Below are 20457 nucleotides of genomic sequence, written 5' to 3' on the forward strand. Positions count from 1 at the left end.
CTTAGGAAATGAACTATTCATTTAATATCTTGACTATATCTTCTGTGGTTTTAATAGTATAACATTTTCATCAGCCAACATCACTTTCCCATAACTATTCCTTCTTCTACTAGAGACATATTGAAATAATTTTCTGGGATTTTTCTTTAGCTGATTGCTTTCCTTGCCAACCAACATACCATCCTAGCCTTCTCTTTATACTTCTCATGTAATTAGATTATCTCTCATCTTTTAATACTTTTTTCATTTATTTTGCATGCTTAATCTCTCCACTCTTAATCTATCATGGCCAGTTCCCAAGCAGTATTAATCTCTTTTCCACTGAATCCATGATATTTCTTCAAGCTATCTCCCAGGCTTTCCATAATCACTAGCCTTTTAGTGCTGGGATCTCCTTATAGTCACTTTTGCCACTGGAGGCAGAAGAACTGACACCTCATTCATAATAACATTCTCTGATGAAATGATCAAACCAAGATTCTTGATCTTTATGCACTTTCCATTACATACTGCCTAAGTTAGCTTTTTTGAGAAATTAATTTTCCTTGCTCCTAGATATCATCTCTTCATTCCAATCTATATTACCATGATTGAAAATAGTCCATAATGATCATTCTTCTCTTGTCTGCTAGACTAATTTGCCTATACATTTCCTTGTTACCACCCTGTACATTTCCAGACTTATAACAACACTCAACTAAATATCTCATTCTGCTCACCTCTATATCATGCCATAAAGCCATTGCTCAATTTTTAACTGCAATCCATGTGCAGGTACAAATCCTCTCTTATCAACAGTCCATATCTATTCCACTGAGGATATAATCCTCATTTAACTATGTTTCTCTATAAAAGCAATATTCAGACAATTATTATTATTTTATTTTTTGAGAGGTTATTGCTTGATGAAAATGTTCCCCCCCCCATCAAAAAAAGCACTTCTTGACCATTTCCCATGCATTCCAGACATCTTTCTTTTGCAGAATCTGGCATTTATTCAAAATTGTGATGATTGTCTCCCAAGCTTTATTAAAAAATCTCCACATGCTTAGCAACTCTTACTTAGTTGCTTTCACCAATTAGAGTGGGGCAGGCAACACTTCGTTTACAGCACATCCTGAGACTAGCCTGTATATCTGTGGTTAAGGTATTGGAGATATTAGTTAGGAATGGAATACAGGATTTGGTTGATGAGCACAGGATTCTCTAGCATGGGTTTATAAACATAGATCTTGCTTTTGCAATTTACTTGCATTTTATGATAGTGACAAATGCTCTGGTGAAGGAAGAATCATACATGGAAATATTCTTTGACTTTAAAAAGGCATTTGATAAATTATTGCACTGTATGTAAGTTCTCTGGAAATGGTGTTTGAATCCATAGTACTAGGCTATCCAAAGAAAGACCATTCTAACTTCAATTCTTCCTACTGATTAGAGGAACTTTTCTTTAGCTTTTTTTTTCCCTCTTCTTTTACTGTTTTCTGAGTTAGTTGATTGCCGGCACCACTTAGTCTGTTTTATCCTGTAAATTCATGCTTTTAATTCCACAACTCAAATCAACTGTAGAACTTGCACGATTTCTGACAATAATATAGTGTCAGGGATTGCAGCAGTTGTCTACTATACTTTCTTATCTGGCTGCCAATTGAAATCACTGGTAGTCCTGGCTGGCTATCTGTGATTAGCTAAAAGTGGAGATTGGTTATCCCCAAGTTTCCAAAAGTTAGGACTAAATGGCTTCACCTAAAAGGCATTAGCAGATTCCCCGCCCATTGCACAGAAGGTAGCATTGCATGCTGCCTGAGATAACTTTCTTTTAGAACTACATGTATTCCCTTTCTTCTTATGCACATTCTCTTCTGTCTAATCTGAATATCCTATAATTAAAATTTAAAATCACTCTTAAAATTGAAAGCAGGTGGTGAGAGTGCAGACAGTGACTACATGGCATAATAAATTTTATGATGTCTACTACAACAGGCCTCCCATGATGTTTCATGACTGGATGGAGGTCCTGTCATAATGACAATAATTCTACTACTACTACTAATAGTAATAATGATTAATCATTATGTTATGTCTGTTACAATTGTAATTACAGGAATTATAATGCCCAAATATAACTGTTGTCATTATCCCCTACTTTGCATGAGACTAAATAATCTGGAAACCTATCTTGAGAGACCAAGTATGGAACTTTTTCAAATGACTTCAGTGCCCCGAGTCTCACACTGGGTGATGAAATTCATCTATTCATCATACCTATGAACATTTAAAATCAACCATATCTGCAGCAGGATTTGAAACCAGAGTATTTCAGGAGGAATAGTTAATATTTTGGTAGGTGGTAGTATTGATTATTATGAGTAAAAAAGTTCATATGAACATGTGTCTAATTGTCAATGGATGCAGAGATACAACTGTTTGAAACTGGCATGTACAGCTCCAATGCACTTGCAGCTCTCTGAATCAGATGCGACCAAGAAGCAGTTATAACCTGCACAATTTCATGTTAGAAATGTTGTTAAGAATTCTGCACATCTTTACACATGCTGATATGATGTTTATTTATGGTTTTTTTTTTTAATGAAAATGCTGCTGCTGCTTGTAGAGAATACTGTCAATGATTTCTTAACCACAGAGTACTGGATTCAAGCGTGTCCACTAGTGTTTACAACAAACTGCGTGAGACTAGACTGTTACTGTTCCCAGCAGTCATATTTCTTCTGAATGTGGAAATGAACAAAATGTGAATGAAGTAGAACACATTCTTCAGTCGGTAGAATGTAGTCCTACTACAAGCACACAGAAAAATTTCTGCACATATCAGCGTTCTGCATACAAGGATGTTCCCTTGGCTACAAGGACAGGTATTTTTTTTTCAGCACGATGGAGTTCCTGCACATTATAGCTATCAGGTGACACAATATCTAAATTGAACTTTCCCTGAATGATGGATTGGCCACAGTGGTCTCATTCATTGGCCGCCACGGTCTACAAGACCTCACTCCCTTAGATTTTGATTTGTGGGGATGGATGAAAAGCAAAGTATACAAAGAAAAGGTAAATACAAGAGACAAATTGATCACATGCATTATGGATAATGCTGCCCTCATAAAAGAATGTCAAGAAGACCTTAGAAGAACAATACATACTATTACCACAAGAGTTGCAAAGTGCATTGAGGTTGGTAGTGGAATTTTCGAACATTTATTATCAACTGTAAATTACAGTATTTTTCAATTATTTGTGTTTTGTATCATTCAAACAGTCAATAAATACAAACAATAAGTCATTTATCATTCTTTAATACCTCTTATGGAGCCTCTGTAGCTCAGTCAATATAGACGAAGCCCTTTGGTCAGAAAGCCCTGGATTCGATTCCTGTCCATGACATGAGGAACCTTTATCTGGTCTCACACTGAGGTAGAGAGTTTTCTTTACAAGGAAACTCGGGATTTTCGTCCCTCAGAACAGGCAAACCAGTGCACTGAATACACATACACATAGATATATAGTCATGAATACTTACAACAATGTAGAAAGATAGGGTACTCCCCACATTCTCCTTACACTCATAGCCAACCATGAGTCACATCATGGCAGTCAACTTCCTGGACAGAGATGATGAATTAAATTAAAGATGCCAAGAAGTTATATTCTTGGTATCATCCTTTATCCAATTGTAAGCAAACAAAGTTTGTGCATGAAGTCACTCATGACTGGGATACTTATATATAGGGGCTAATGATTTCACATCAATTGCCTTAGCATCCCAAATCGCAAAGCATATATCCTTAGGGAACATGTATAATACTATGCATTATGGGAAGAGCCACTATCCTAACTCAACCTTTATTGAGGACTCATCAGTGGGAGCCAGACCCGTAACTAATACTGAGGTTGAAGTTAATGCATTGGTCACATTTCCACATACAAGTATTCTAAGGGTGTCAGACCTTATTACTAAAATACTCTGGGTAAGAGGTGGATGTTGAAAGTTTTCCCACTTGGTTATACTATAAATTAAAGATGCCAAAAAGTTATATTCTTGGTTTCATCCTTTATCCAAGTGTAAGCAAACAAAGTTTGCATGTTGAGTCACTTCACGACTGGGCTACTCATATATAGAGGCTAATGACTTCACATCAATTGCCTCAGTATCCCATAATGCAAAGGTGAGTTAGCCAGTCTCATACATGGGTAGAGGTTTTTTTTCACCAGGAAACACAGGTTTTTCATCCTTCAGAACAGGCAAACCGGCCCTGTGAACACACACGGATCTACAGCCATGAATACTTATAGCAGTGCGGAAGAGATAAGGGCCTCACCACATTCTCCTTACACCTGTAGCCATGAATCACATTATGGTAGACGATGACGGATGATAAATACCTCTCATAATAACTTTTTATATGCCAGTTTCAAATAGCTGTATCTCTGCATCGATTGACAATTAGACACATTTATTATTATTATTATTATTATTATATGAACTTTTTTTTACTCAGAATAATCAATACTACCACCTACCAAAATATTTACTATACCTCCTGAAACACCCTGTATATATACATCTTCTGCTGCTGCTGTGAAATAATAATTTCACTAATTAATAATATTATTATTAATAACTAAGATTAACCCCATATGTCACTAAACATATATAAGGAATAAAAAAATAATATCTGGTTACATAAACTATTAAGCAAAAAAAAACCTGTGAAATGCTTTCAAACTTTCATATTAATGGAGTAGTTTCCTTGGTTGACATTGAAAACAAACAAACAAAAAAAACAAAAAAAATAAAATAAAATAAAATAAAATCAATAAGACATTCGCTAAACTATGTGACTTACTATATTCCTCTAGTACAAACATCCCTCCCTTTTGTGTGAAACACTTGCGTATGTTTTCCAGTCTTACAAAGAACTGAAAATAAAATATCAACATATCGTTCATTCTTTTTATTCTTAAAAACAGGCAGTGTAAAAACTGTGCATGATAACTAGAAGTGAATTAATGTACCTTAAATTTAATTCAGAGTTCCATATAAAGTAAAATACGTGGTAATTAATTTATGTAAAAAGAGGCATTGGTCAGAACTGTCCATTAGTAAGAAGTTATTTAAAAAAAACTATCATATGTATAACATATCTCTTTGTGCATTCAAGTTACTAAATAGTGTTAGGAGTATGGCTATAAATATTAAGTTTTTTTTTTTTTTTCTGAATCACAAATAATGTTATGACCTATGCCTTCTTTAATAAAATATTCAATAATAATAATAAATTAATATAACATTTTCAGTTGTGACTAAGAGTGGCATTGCTTTCTAATGCTACAAAAGCAATGTGATTCACTAGCAGCAGCAGCAAGCAAACAAGCAGCCACATGCAGATCTCAGTTCTGACATGCAACATGAAAAGGCAAGGTGCATTACATCATAGAAAAATATGCAATTTCATGCCATATACACATAGCAAACATTCCACTCAACATATTCACTTGTCTTCCATTCTACTTTAACAAAAAAAAAAAAAAAAAAAAAATATATATATATATATATATATATATATATAAAACTGTAGTTTAATAGTATAGTTGTAACATGTGATATCAAGGCTAGCCTTTATTTATGTGGCATAAATGAAGCTTTTTTATTATTATATGCACAGAAAATGGTTGAAATTATATATACAACATCATATACTTTATAAAAAATTTCAAAATAATCAACCTTTAAAATTAATTAACTAGAACATTATTTTATAGGATGATCATTAAAGGAAAGGGCTATTTTACTTTAAAATGGATAGGGGAATTTTTTTTTTACACTTTTTAAATTTATATTTGAAAGTATTGTAAAAATTGAAAAATATTTATTTATTTATGTAATTTATGATATTTTGAGTTACCATAACAGATTTAGAGTTATTCATCAAATTACATTGATAGATGGTCATAATGAGTTATGTTAATTAAAAAAGTTTTCTGAGTTTTAAAAACTATAATAAATAGTTCATTACATGTAGAATTACTTTCTCTGTAAAAGAAAGCATACACTCTTTTTTGAAAGATGTCGTGTTACTATGCACTTCACAAAATATTATTATCTTGTTATCCATTTATCCATAACAGAAAATGTTACCTTTATTACAATAAAGATATTATTTTGTGTAACCTAAATTAACATTTCAGTTTTTATTAACTTAAAGAAAACATATAAATGCTACTATTATTTTCATCCAATGCTAAAATAAAACCGTGTAAACTTACAGGCATGATCACACACACATATATATATATATCTCATCTGCCCAAAATATAAGTATTATATGAACTTTGAATAGCATAACGATATTGTAATTCACAGTTATAATAACAGATACCTGAGGTAATGGTCTGTTTTAAAGATAATTTTTATGAATATCAACTACTTATGTGAAAAAGCAAGTGGAAATAAATAATACTAATGAGAGAGAAAGTCCAGAGGCAAGTCATCAAGTTAATAACAGGATACAAGAATATTAGTTCAAGGATAAAGTGAAGGAATATAAGCTTCCCAGCTAAATAACTAGAGGAAAACAAAAGGTTAAAGTGTCAGAGTTTCAAGCTGGTAGCATGATCATAAAAAGGAGGTGGAAGATGTGAAAAATAAATTGGCTTGAAAGTAATTGAGGTGAAATAAACAAGCATAGAAGTGAGAGAAAACTATTGAAATGAGAAAAAGTTATGAGAACATAGGAGAAAAGGATTCAGAGATGAAATGAAGGCAAGAAGAAAAGCCAAAAAGAAAAAAAAAAAAAGGAGTGGGGGGGGGGGAACAGAATGAAAGAAACTGTAAGTAGTATGATATGGGATTTCATGATTTCTGGTATGCAGACTAAAATACTAAAAAAGTCGTGTGCTTAGATGAACAACAGAGAATATGACAATGAAGTGGCATAAGAATGCCCTTCAATGCACTGTTGATATCTATACTTTCAATTTCTTCCTCCCACGTAACTGCTTCAAAACCCAAGTTCTAAGATTGTTATAGCCATCTACTTTATTATATATAATATATAATTATACAAATATAGGGAGTAAAAGGAAGGAATTGATTATTCCTTCCTTTTACTCCCTTGATTCCAGAGATTACTGGAATCAATGAAATAGGTTGACAGATGGTGATTTCTTGACAAAAATAGAAAGAAAAAGGTATAACTTATTTTGACAGGATAGGAGAGGGTAGTTTCAGAGTAGTGGAGCATTACTTATGATGAGTTGTGTTATCTCAAAGAAATGGAGGGAAATGGCAATAATGATTTTGAGGTGTGTGTGTGTGTGTGTGTGTGTGTGTGTGTGTGTGTGTGTGTGTGTGTAATGTAATATTTAGTGGATTGTTGTTGAATGCCAGGAAACACAGAGGGTGATAAGCAAGAAATGTTCAAGCAGATAAGTTTGAAAAGTGCATAGCAAGTGATCATTATTAGAGATTTAACTATCATCATCATCATCAAATTCCTGCCATGTACCCGCAAGGCGTGTACAGGATATGATAGTAGTACATGAAAAAAATTACATCATTACTAACTTCCTATCTACAATTTTCCTCCAAATCAGTCTGTTACTTGTCAAGACTCCAACATTATCAGATCTTATATTTCTATCGTCTAAGGCACTTTGTACCGTATCAATCCACCTATATCTTGGTCTACCTCTGGGTCGTTTTGCTGCCAACCTGGCAGAGAACGCTTATTTTGCTAATCTTTCCTCACCCATTCTATTTAAGTGACCATACCACCTGAGATTAGCTCTGCTAACGCATTCCTGGATGCTGACAATGTCAAGTTCTTTCCTAATATCGTTTTTAATATGATATTGCGATTGATGCCATCTGTTCACACCTATAATCTTTCTCAGGACTCTCATATCTGCGGTCTCTAGTCTTTGGTCAAGTGTTTTACTTCTGACCCAGCTCTCAGATCCATAAGTTAAAACTGGTTTGAACACTGTCTTGTAAACAGCTAATTTAGTGTTGTGACTAATTTCTCTCTTATTCCATATGAATTTATTCAATTGACTTCCCACCATACCAGCTTTGCTGATTCTGTTGTCTATTTCTATATTTAATTTACCATCTTCAGTAAAAATCGTGCCTAAATAGCTGAAATATTTTACTTGTTCCACAGGTTCTCCATTCACAACACAGTTGACATTTTCAGTGATTCTGCCTATTTTCATTGTCTTTGTCTTTTTATTGCTGACCTTCATACCATATCTATTACAACAGTTATTCAATTTAGTCAGAGAATCTTGCAGACTTGTAGCAGATTTATTTAGAAGTATAACATCATCCGCATAAAGCAAAGAGCTGACATTAACATCTCCAATTTTGATATCATGTTTAATACCACTTTCCTTCACAATGTGATCCATATAGATAATGAATAACAGAGGGGATAATGTACATCCTTGTCTCACACCAGATTTAACATTAAACCATCTTCCTATACTTCCTTCAATTCTAACTGCTGACTCACAACTCAAATAAAGACTAAGTATTGCTTGATATAATGCCCCATTGACACCATGTAACTGTAGCGTATTGAATAGCTTCTCTCTTGGCACCTTGTCATATGCCTTTTCCAAATCGACAAAACTTAAATACAGATCTTTGTTATATTCCCATGCTTTCTCGACTATTTGTCGTAAAGTGAAAATCTGATCCTGACAGCCTCTATTTGGCCTGAATCCAGCTTGTTCTTTACCAAGCTTTTCTTCCACAATTTTTCTCAACCATTTCTCAAGTATACTTGCATAGATCTTGCCAGGAACACTCAGTAGGGAAATACCTCTGTAATTCTCACATTCAGTTTTATTTCCCTTTTTATATATAGGTACAATTAGAGTTCTACTCCAATCATCGGGAATTCGTCCCTCTGCTCAGGCTTTCTGAACTATGCAGTGCAGCCACTGTAAGACTTTTATACCACCATACTTCAGCATTTCTGGTCGAATATCATCTACTCCTGCTGCCTTTCCACATTTCAAGCCTTTGATTGCTTTTTCTACTTCAAGTATGAATATGTATTCCTGACTGCAAGCCTGGTCAGTGTTTTTTACCACTGTGCTGTCATCACTGCTTGTTTCATTTAGCAGTTTTTCAAAGTAATTACTCCATACTTCAAGGATATCTTTTTCTACCGTTTTCATGTCACCTTTATCATCTCTAACTCCTTTTACAGTACTCTTTCCTCCATTCCTAAGCTTCTTCAACAACCTCCAGAATATTTTGCCACTTTCTTGATATTTATTTTCTATATTCTTGCCAAAGTCCTCCCATGACTTTTGTTTAGCTAGTTTTACACAGTGTTTAGCATTCTTGCATTTGTCTCTATATTCTCTAAGAGCATAAGCTGACTTATTTGACAGGAACTTTTGATATGCTTTCTTCTTTTCCTTCACTGCCTCTTTAACTTCCTGTGTCCACCAGGGAGTTCTGATTTTTTTTATCCTTGCAGACAACCTCACCACATGCCTCTCTGGCAGAATCAATCAATGTTTCCTTCAGCGTTTGCCACTGAATCTCCAAGGTTTGATTCCTGTTCTCAAACTCTTTTATTTTTTCTTCAATAATCTTTGTGTATTTTAGTCTACAGTTCACATCTGAGAGCTGCTCAACTTTTATTCGCTTTAAAACTTTCTTACATGTTATTCTTTTCAATATGAAATTCAATTTTATCCTGCTCAACACTAAATAGTGATCACTTACAATTTCAAATCCTCTGTACACTCTGGTGTCCTGCACAAGGGAGAAAACATCACTATCAACAATAACATAGTCAATGAGACTTTTCTTATTCCTAGCCTCTTCTCTCCATGTAAATTTGTGAACATTTTTATGTTGGAACATGGTGTTAAAAATAACCAGTCCATGTCCTGAGCAGAAATCCAACAGATATTTACCATTATGATTAGCTTTGCTCTTTTCTCCAAATTTTCCCAAAATATTTTTGTATGTCTCACAATCATTTCCTACTCTGCTATTTAGATCCCCAACAAGGATCAACTTTTCATTTTTCATTGTGTCAGTTGCTTTTTCTAAAGCCTCAAAAAATTCTTCCACTTCTAGTTTAGTAGAACCTTCTGTGGGACCATAGGCACAAATAAGTCTCATTGTCCAGTTCCCCATTCTCATATTTGCCCACATTACTCTACTTGAGACTGACTGCCATTCAAGAAGATTAGCCTCGTATTTTGTGTTGAATACTATGGCTACTATTTCTTTTCCTTGATTATCATTGCCTGAATATAAAATTTTGTATTTATTGCTCAGAAAGATCTCACCAGTTTTGGTCTTTTTTGTTTCAGTCACCCCTATTATGTTGATCTGGTACTTATCTAATTCCTCAGCTAGCTCCATTTCTTTGCCATTCAGGCTTCTTATGTTGATAGTACCTATCTTTAACTCTGGTGATGTTGAGTTGGGATTTGTTTTCAGATTTCTTCCAGTAGCTGACTTTTCGCTGTTCGCCCTGGTTCCCTGGCGAAAACAATGCGGGCGTTGTTTAACCAGGCGACGCCCCAGCCGGCATGAAATTTTGTCATGTTGTACCATCGTTTTTTTATTTTGGTTTAACCAATAAGAATACAATTTGGTCGGCTAAATCCCAAATTGCCAGCCCATCCTTGTTCGTTCAGTATCCAAGTAGATACCCAACAGGGTGCACCACAAGAAGGTGAGGATTGGACATTAGGTCAGAAGCCCTGGTCGGTTCTCCGCATTCCTTTAAAGGCTATGTGGAGGTCTCCTCTCAGTTATACAGCTTAAATCTCGGGGTGCTTTGACCCTAAGCACCCCGAGATTTAACTATAGCATTATAATTTGTGCAGAGAAAACAACATAAAGCAGTAACAACATTTCTGGAATTCTTGAGGGACAAATGTCATAGGCAACATGTAGTTAGGGGAAACGAAGATGAAGAGTTCTGGTTATGTCCCAAGCATCAGAGGATCTGAATATAAATGATATGCCATTCTTGTCCCCAGATAGTAAGCATGACCATGTAGTCTTAACTTGGGGAATGAACAGACATGTAGAAATATTAAGGAGAAAGGAATTTATGTGGAATTATGAGGCAGGTGACTATAAAAATCTTAGAACTCAGTTTGTAACAGTTCCTTGGGTAGAAGAATTCGAAGGGAGCAATATCAGTAATGCATGGAAGCTAATTAAGAAATATTTATCAAGAGAAATGGCAAATTGTGAACCTGAAAAAAGGTGGAGAGCAGTTGAATGACAAATATTAAGACTCCCAGGAAAGTAACTAGTGTAATAAGGAAGACAAAAATGAAATATGAGATGATATTAGCACTATGATCCGAGGTGAATCCTAAGGAATTCCTTTGTCATGTGATTAGAGGAGGAGATGATTATGGATGAATGAGCCTGTTATGGAAATGGAGATAAAGTGACTACAAGAGATAACATAGTGGAGTTGTTTAGTGGCCATTTTATTGGAATATTTCATCCTGGAAAACAAGGTTTTATTACTGTACGGATGGAAAGTGCATGAAGAGAATGTGTTTTGAACACTGAGTACCATGGAAATCCATAACACTCAATAAGTAGAGTAAGACTGGATAGGATTTTATCATATGTTTTAAGAGAATGTGCTAACAGCACCATTGACCTAACTATTTCTTGAAAGTCTAGTTACTGGGACAGTAATCTTGGAGTAGAAGGGAATATAAATAGTGCCCTTGTGTAAGGATGGTGGTAAAATGCAGGCATCAAACTATAGAGCAAGTTTGTTTTTCCTCTATAGTTAGAGAAATTAGTGGGAGATCATATAAAAAAATATTATCTATGAAGTTGAGCATGGATTGCTTAAGGGGTATTCTTGTTTCAGTAATTATTATTATTATTATTATTATTAACCAGGCCACCATGGAGTCAAAGGACTCATCATGGGAGGTGATTCTTAGAAAGCACAAAGTTTATCACACCATTTCTTGAACTCTTTGACAGTTCTTGCTCTAACCACTCTCTCAGGCAATGCATTCCATGGTTCACATACCCTCCATGAAAGAAACCACTCCTCACCCTTTTGCTCACAGCTTCCTTTCGTAACTTCCAGGGATGGCTCCTTTCCCCCTCTGTTCCACCAACTGAAAGAACTTTCCAATGTCTACCCTGTAACTGCCTCTCAACAGTTTAAAAGTCTTGATCACAACACCTCTCCTTCTTCTATTCAACAAACTCTGCAGTCCACAGTCACTCAGTTGATCCTCGTAACTGACATTGTACAGTCCTGAAACCATCTTTGTTATCTGCCTCTGTACCCTTTCATTATTATTATTATTGTTCCGGGCAACTCCAAGGAGTTGACAGACTCATCGAGGGAGACCCTAACATCATGTCAAGAACAACTATTCGACATTGACACAGTATCAATCATACCTTGCCTTGAATTCATTCACGGTCGTAGCACCCACAACAGACTCTGGAAGCTTATTCCACTCATTCACCACACTCCAAGTAAAAAACCTAGCTCTAACACTCTTGTCAACCACGTTCCTGCCCAGCTTCCATGCATGGCCCCTAGTCCTCCCACCACCAGTCATATTTTCAAAAATATCTTCTGGATCAATCTTATAGAAACCCTTCAGTAATTTGAATGTCTCAATCATATCACCCCTCCTTCGCCTATCATCCAATCTCTGCAACCCAAAAATCTTCAACCTATTCTCATAAGGTTCATTCCACAGACCTTCTATCATCTTGGTCACTCGTCTCTGGATCCTCTCCACTTCCTCCCCATCACGAAGAAACCCTGGTGCCCATAACTGGGCACAGTAGTCCAGATGGGGTCTTATCAAGGCTCGATACAGAGGAACAACAACTTGTTTGTCTCTGCATGTTAAAGTATTTTTCAGAAGCCAAGTGATTTGATGAGCTGATTTAGTCACTTTTGCAATGTGACCCCCTAAACTTCAATTCCCTATCCACCAACACTCCCAAATCCCTGGCCTCATCAATCTCCTGGAGTACGGTTCCACCAATGCGATATACTGCTGCTATTCTTTTCACCTCAAAGTGCATAACCTTACACTTTGCCACATTAAATTGACATCCATTTTTCCTAGCCCAGTCCTCCAAACTATCCAAATCATCCTGTAACATTTTGACATCCTGTGCACTCACAATTGCTCTACCCAACTTTGCATCATCAGCAAACAAGTGAACACTTCCTCTCAAATCCTTTCCTATATCATTGATGAACAAATTGAAAAGCAGTGGTCCAAGAACAGAGCCCTGCGGCACACCACTAGTCACAAGCCGTCTTTTAGACTCCACTCCTGCATAAACCACTCTCTGGTATCTCTCCTTCAACCACCCTCCTATCCATCTCACCAACCCTGTATCTATTCCCATCTGCTCCAGTTTTTCTGATTAAAGTTCCATGTGGTATCCTGTCAAAGGCCTTGGCAAGGTCCAGTAGTATCACTGTTAACCCATTACCCCTATCCAGTTCATCCGTCACTGTGTTATAGAACGTGAGCAAGTTACTGAGGTATGATCTACCCTTCACAAAACCATGTTGTCCCACATACAATATCCCATTTTCATCTATCCAATCCTGTATTCTTTTCTTGGCTAATTTCACTAAGACTTGACAATGATTCCTGATATGCTAATCGGTCGGTAATTTACAACAGCAGTCTTGGAACCACCTTTATGCAGTGGAACTATTTTCCCTCCTTCCACCCCCTCGGGACTAACCCAGACATGGTCAAGGGTACTGACAATTCTTTAGCTGCTTCTGGTACGACACGAGCTGGTATACCATCCAATCCCACAGATGAATTGACATTGAGGTTATGCAATAGACTACTCACCTCCACTTCATTCACCACAATTCCCGTATAATCTACCGGTTTATTCGTTTCTGCAATGTCACCACCTGGATGATATATACTTGCAAAGTGCTCACTCAGTAACTCAACTATATCAACTGATTCAGTTACCTCCCTACCATCGGCATTCTTTAAAATCATTCTGCCATGTACATTTTTCCTTTTACTTGCTAAATATCTAAAAAACTGTTTAGGATTCTCTTTAGCCTGCATGGCCAATATTCTTTTGTAATTCTTTTTTGCTTTTTTTCCCACACTCGTTACCCTTCTGGCCTGCGCTTTATACCGTTCAGGTGCCTGCCGGTCACCTTTCTCCTTAAATTCCATATATAGTTGTTTCTTTTTTGCAGCTCAAGCTTAATGGTGTTATTCATCCATTTAATCCCTACTTGATTTATTATTCGGACTCTAGGTATACAGTCAGCCATTGCTTCATGCAAACACTTCTTAACTGCCTCCCATGCACTATCAACTTCTAGTCCTTGCAGTTGTACATGCCACTGAACCAATCAAACTCCTAAGCTTGTCATACTTTCCCGCCCGATAATTCCACATGTACCCTGTCTTAATTGAAAATTCCACACCTTTAGCCAGCTCCCAAGTCAAGACCCTATGATCACTCTCACCAATTGGTGGCAATGTGGTCATATTTGTTACAGCCAAATCCTCAGATGTAATTACTAGGTCAAGCACTCTCTGACTCCTAGTATTTTCCATTACATGCTGTCGCGGATAGTTATCCCTTAATAACCGCATAAAATCCAATTCCTTCCTCCTGTGTTTCCTCTCCTCACTCCAATCAATGCGACCATAGTTGAAATCTCCCATAATAATTACCCTCCTTCCACTCATTTCTTCTATTTGCTTGTGCATACTGTCACCACCACCTTTTCCATTACCTGGTCTATAGCAGCACCCAATTGTATATTTAGTTCTGCGAGCCACAATCTCACACCAAATGGCCTCAAATGTGCTCTTTTCTTTATCCTGCAATTCAACTTCTATTCTCCTTGGCTGTAGCTCATCAGCTATCATCAACAATACTCCTCTCCCAATTTATTCTCCCTGTCATTCCTAAACACACTATACCTATCACATTCAATCCCACTAGCTATATAATCTACAGTCAGCCATGATTCACTAATACCAATAACCTGTGGTCTGGAAGTGCCAACCATGGCCAAAAACTCTTCCTTCTTGTTCCTAATACTCCTAGCATTAGTATAACATGAATTTAAGACCCCCATTAGCCCCAACCCTACCTTGATGCCACTATCCCACTCTGATTTGTTGTCCTTATTCGCTCGGGCATATTATATTCATTCATACATTCAACTGCCTCCCTAAGGACTGTATATCTACCCTCCTCCCTTAATAAATCTAGTTTCCCTGAATTTGCACATCCACTACATTCAGCAACACTTTTTCAAGTCTCCTTACACCATAACCATTCAAATGCAAGTCATCCATCTTATATAGATCCTTTCGCCCATCGAACTCACTCCACACTTCCACAAATTCCACACCACTCATCATACATAACCCACGCATAAAGTCATTCACAATTATGGCCCTCCTTTTAAACATTTCACTGTCATACCGTGGCAAAAGACTAATCATTCTAACTCTCTCACTCTTTTCTTTTGCTACCTCAAACAATTCATTCAGGTCTTCTATCATTTCCATTTTATCTCCTTTCAAATCATTCGTACCTGCCACAACAATCATTTCTTTCACCCTTTCCTTTTGCTCTCTAATAGACTCAGTTACATCCTTTATGGTCGCACCAGGTTGGTACGATTTTGTCAAATCCTCTACTATCACACCTCGTACTAACGAGTCTCCATACAGCACTCTATCCTTCATTTTGTTCATGTTCACACTCATACGCCTATTTTTCCTGTCATACTTTTTATTATTGGCTGGTTCATTCAGTCGACTTTTGCTCATACGCTCTAGCTGTTGTTTTGCCCTTTGTATCGCACCATTTAACAACGCGATCTCACATTGCATCTATCTCATCTTTTTTATTCTCTGTAAAACCATTAATACTATCATTCACACTTTCTACATTCACACTCTCAAAATTCTTTGGTTCAACCTCGCCGTTTCTTGTCATATCCCTATTTTCTTCATTCTGAAGTTTGACAAAAATATCACACTCACGATTCGAAATACACTTCAATTCCTCATTCTCCCTACATTTTCTACACACATTCACTCCTTTATTATCATCTAACCATACTCTGACTGCACTCCGCAAAACGTACATTTCGCAGATAGTACACTGAATCATCTCCTTTACATTACTGTTCTTGAAAGAAGATGGCGAACCATCATTACTGGCCGCTATTTTCCTTCATACTGGAGCCATACTTACTAGTAACATATTTTATCAAATTATAAATTATAAACACCAAAAACACACAAACAGACGCACTAAGATATGCAAGCCAAACAAAACTACGCAATATTAAAGTAAATTTATCAACGATAACTGAAAATAATGCTTATCTTATCAGGAGCTTTCACGAACACTACACACTACGAATCCCTCTAGAGGCGACTTCCCGACATAGATTATGTTATAAAACACTTTAGTACACTAACTACACTAATAAAACTACAATAATTTACTAAAATTACACAATTAAATCTAACATAATATTAATAAATCAACAAAAATCACAAATCTTTCAGGAGCTCTCTGACAGTACGTCCTTTCACCAGCTAGCCTTGACACCAGACATCCTTTCCACAGTTAATTTATCGCCTTCAAATCCTGGGGACCAAATTTGAGAACAATAGTCTAAGGAAAGGATCAGGGTCTTATAAAACAGAATGATAACATTTTTATCTCTGCAGGTCTGCGTCTTTCTCAGTATTGCAGCAATCATTTGGGTTACCTTCACCACCTTTGCAATATGCTCCCTGAATTTCAGTTTTCTATCAATCATCACCCCCAGATCTCTTGTCTCCTCAACATACTGTATAACTCCTTCAATTGAGTATGCCTCCCATCGATAGATCACAAACTTCAAGATTTTACATTTTGTTGCATTAAACCGATACCCCCATTAATTTGCACATCTGTCTACTTTATCCAAATCCTCTTGCAGGGCTTCCACATCTGCACTATTACTGATAACCCTACCCAGCTTCACATCATCTGCAAACAACTGAATATCCCCTTGTAATCCATTGACATAAAGGTTTGACAATACAGGTCCTGGTACTGAACCCTGTTGAGCCCACTTGTGACCCTTTGCTTCCTTGATATTTCCCCACCATACACAACTCTCTGATACCTATCAGACAGCCAATCCTGAATCCATTTGATTCACCCGACATTTAAACCCATGAGCTGCAACTTAAATATCAGCTTATCACGTGCACTCTATAAAACGTCTTTGCACAATCCAAAACAATGGCAGTATATGCCTTTCCCTCATCAACTGCTCTTGTCACTTTATTATAAAAGGCAATCATATTACTAAAGCAAGAGCGCCCCTTAACAAATCCATGTTGACTCTCACAGATAACATTACCCTCATCTGCCCAACGCTGTATGTTGTCCCTCACTAATTTCTCAAAGACCTTAACAACTACTGATGACACACAAACTGGCCTATAATTAAGTTTTAAAAGAGGTAAACCGTGAGTAGACATAACTATACATAAAAATATAACGGAAAAACTCACGTAGAAAAATTATTTAATGGTATAATTTTCGCCCGTGTGTCACAGGCAAGAATAACTTTTTATTGTATTAATTTTTTTTTTTTTTTTTTTAGGAAAGTTATTGACCTTTTTAGTTATCTTACACCAGCTACTTAGGTGGCGCTTTTTGGAATTGTCAGTTAATGTTTAATTTTTGTGCCTAATTGTACTGAAGATGCCTGTGACACACGGGCGAAAATTATACCATTAAATAATTTTTCTACGTGAGTTTTTCCGTTATATTTTTATGTATGGCCTATAATTAGACGCTTCCAGTGTGCTACCACCCTTGTGCAGAAGCACTATCTTACCCTTCCTTCCATTCCTTGGGTACCTTTTCCGCAGCCAGACTTTTATTGAAGAGCCAGGTCAATGGAGATGTCAGTTCTTTAGCACATTCTCTCAAAACTCGTGGTGAAATACCATCCAGTCCCAGAGCTTTACTGGTATCCAGAGTACTCAGTATTTGGAACACTCTCTCTCCTCTTGCACCTCTAAACCCTGAACCTGCCCTATCCTTCTAGTATTAAAACCTTCTTCTCCAGGACGAAATACTCCAATAAAGTGCTCACTGAACAACTCCACTATGTCCTCTACATCAGTCACTCTATTCCCATTTTTATCCCACAATGTCATTCTTCCACAATCATGTGGCCAGTAGGCACATTGCTAAAAAATTCCCTAGGATTTTCTTTGGATCTTAGTGCCAATCTCTTCTCATATCCCAGTTTTGCCTTCCTCATCATACTGGTCAATCTCCTTGCCTGAGTCATATTCTTCATGTATCTGCCCTCCACCCCTCTCCTTATATCTCTTCCATAATCTTTTTCACCTGCAGTTCCTGTTTGATATTGTTTGTTATCCACTTTACACCAAATTGTGTCCGTTTTTTCACTTGTGGAATACAGCTTACTATTACTGCTAACAAATATTCCTTCACAATTTCTCAAGCACTAATTGGCCTTTCAATTCTTCCCTCCATGGAACTGTCCCTAGTTGATACCTAAGACTATTATAATCACCTGCCTTATAATTCCACATAAGTTCCCTTTTCTTTGATACACCTGCTTGTTTATTCATCTTCCAAGTCAAAACCACATGGTCACTCTCTCCAACTGGTGGGAGAGATGTCATCTCACTTATTATCAGCTCTTCTGACATCCAGAATATCATCCAGTCCCAGAGCTTTACTGGTATCCAGAGTACTCAGTATTTGGAACACACTCTTCTCTTGCAATTCTAAACCTCGAACCTGCCCTATCCCTCTAATATTAGAACTTACTTCTCCAGGATGAAATACTCCAATAAAGTGTTTATTGAACAGCTCTACTATGTCCTCTGCATCAGTCACTCTATTCCCATTTTTATCCCACAATGTCATTCTCCATAATCATTTCTCTTCCTACTGGCTACATAGCTAAAAAATTCCCTAGGATTTTCTTTGGATCTTAGTGCCAATCTCTTCTCATATTCCAGTTTTGCCTTCCTTACCATATTAGTCACTCTCCTGGCCTGAGTCTTATATTCTTCATGCATCTGCTCTCCGCCTCTCTCTCCTTATATCTCTTTCACAACTCTTTTTCACCTGCAGTTCCTGTTTGATATTATTTGTCATCCATTTTACACCAAATTGTGTCATCTCTATATGACAATTTAATGTTAATTCATCAGCTTTTATGTACAAGTAGCTAATCATGAAGATACTTTGTGTGCAAACTGTTATTTGCTTCTGCTTGGGTAAAGGATTAAAACAAAATAATTTGCTTCTTTACCATGCAAAAGAACTTACTACAACTTGTAGAGATGTTATCACTGTAAACAGGTGAAAGATGAAATTCACTGTCTAGTGTGTAGATCACCTTGCTTATTACAGCAGCTTGAAAAAAAAAATCCATGTTTGATCTTTAGAGCACAATTTGCATATTATTTAATCCTTTGCTCACCTAAGGTACATACTAATGTACTGTCGGTTTATAAACTTTCAGTGGTAGGATTCAGATTAAAAATAAATAAATAAATAAATTTGCTATGCTTTAATCACTAATAAAATTAAATAATTGCTATAGTAATTTTAATAAGAACAAAAAAAAAGATAAAAATTATGAAAATAGGCAGAAAAACATCAGTTGCATTCTTAATAGAAGAGATAACATATCTTGGTAATTTAGATGCAAACTTTTGTGAAAATGGCAAACTATATTATTATTTTCCAAGCCTCCAAAGATTCAAGACTCATCATGAGAGGTCAAACACTCACAGAATACAATCAATATCATACTTTCTCTCGAAAACATTCAGTGTTGCAGTATTTGCCACCCATTCTATTCATAAATTTTCATTCTATTTATTTTTTGCACAGTGACTAGTCACTGTGCAAAAAATAAATCTCTTTTTCACTTCCTTAATCACATGACCTTTGTAAAGTTCTTAGGGATGACCTTTCATTCTTCCTCCACCTACTACTTCTGTGCAGTAATTCCCATCTATCCGATAGGCTACTCTAATATCACCTATTTTCTCTATCAAGCTCTGTGGACTGCATCTCTTTAACTGTCCTTATACTCAACATTCCAGAGTCCTGAGATTGCCTTTGTCACTTGCCTCTGCACTTTTTCTGTTTCCATATCTGCAATCTTCTGAGTAATATTTATGGCTTTTGTAATGTGAATTTCAGTTCCTATCCATTAACATCTCCAGATCCTTAACCTCTTCCACTTCATGGAGCAAAGTTCCTCCAACATAACAAACCATGTTCCATCTTCTCTGGTCAAAGTACATGAATTTACACTTAGCAATATTGAAATGGCATCCCTAATCTTCAGTTCA

At 36.4% G+C, this 20457-nt stretch overlaps 1 protein-coding gene across 7 annotated transcripts in view; it reads right to left on the bottom strand.

Annotated features, from left to right (window-relative positions):
* Rab3-GEF (Rab3 GDP-GTP exchange factor) overlaps positions 1 to 20457 on the bottom strand; it is a 1186669-nt gene that overhangs the window by 120336 nt on the left and 1045876 nt on the right. For all 7 annotated transcript variants that reach the window (XM_090394443.1, XM_090394448.1, XM_090394444.1 and 4 more), the window contains one exon: positions 4863 to 4935. In XM_090394443.1, coding sequence (XP_090250569.1) covers positions 4863 to 4935 — 73 coding nt within the window. The remainder of the gene's footprint in view (positions 1 to 4862; positions 4936 to 20457) is intronic.

The sequence above is a fragment of the Typopeltis vanoorti genome, chromosome 6, assembly GCF_054136105.1.
Source record: "Typopeltis vanoorti isolate ZY-2024b chromosome 6, IOZ_Tvanoo_1.0, whole genome shotgun sequence".
In the NCBI taxonomy this organism is placed as follows: domain Eukaryota; kingdom Metazoa; phylum Arthropoda; class Arachnida; order Uropygi; family Thelyphonidae; genus Typopeltis; species Typopeltis vanoorti.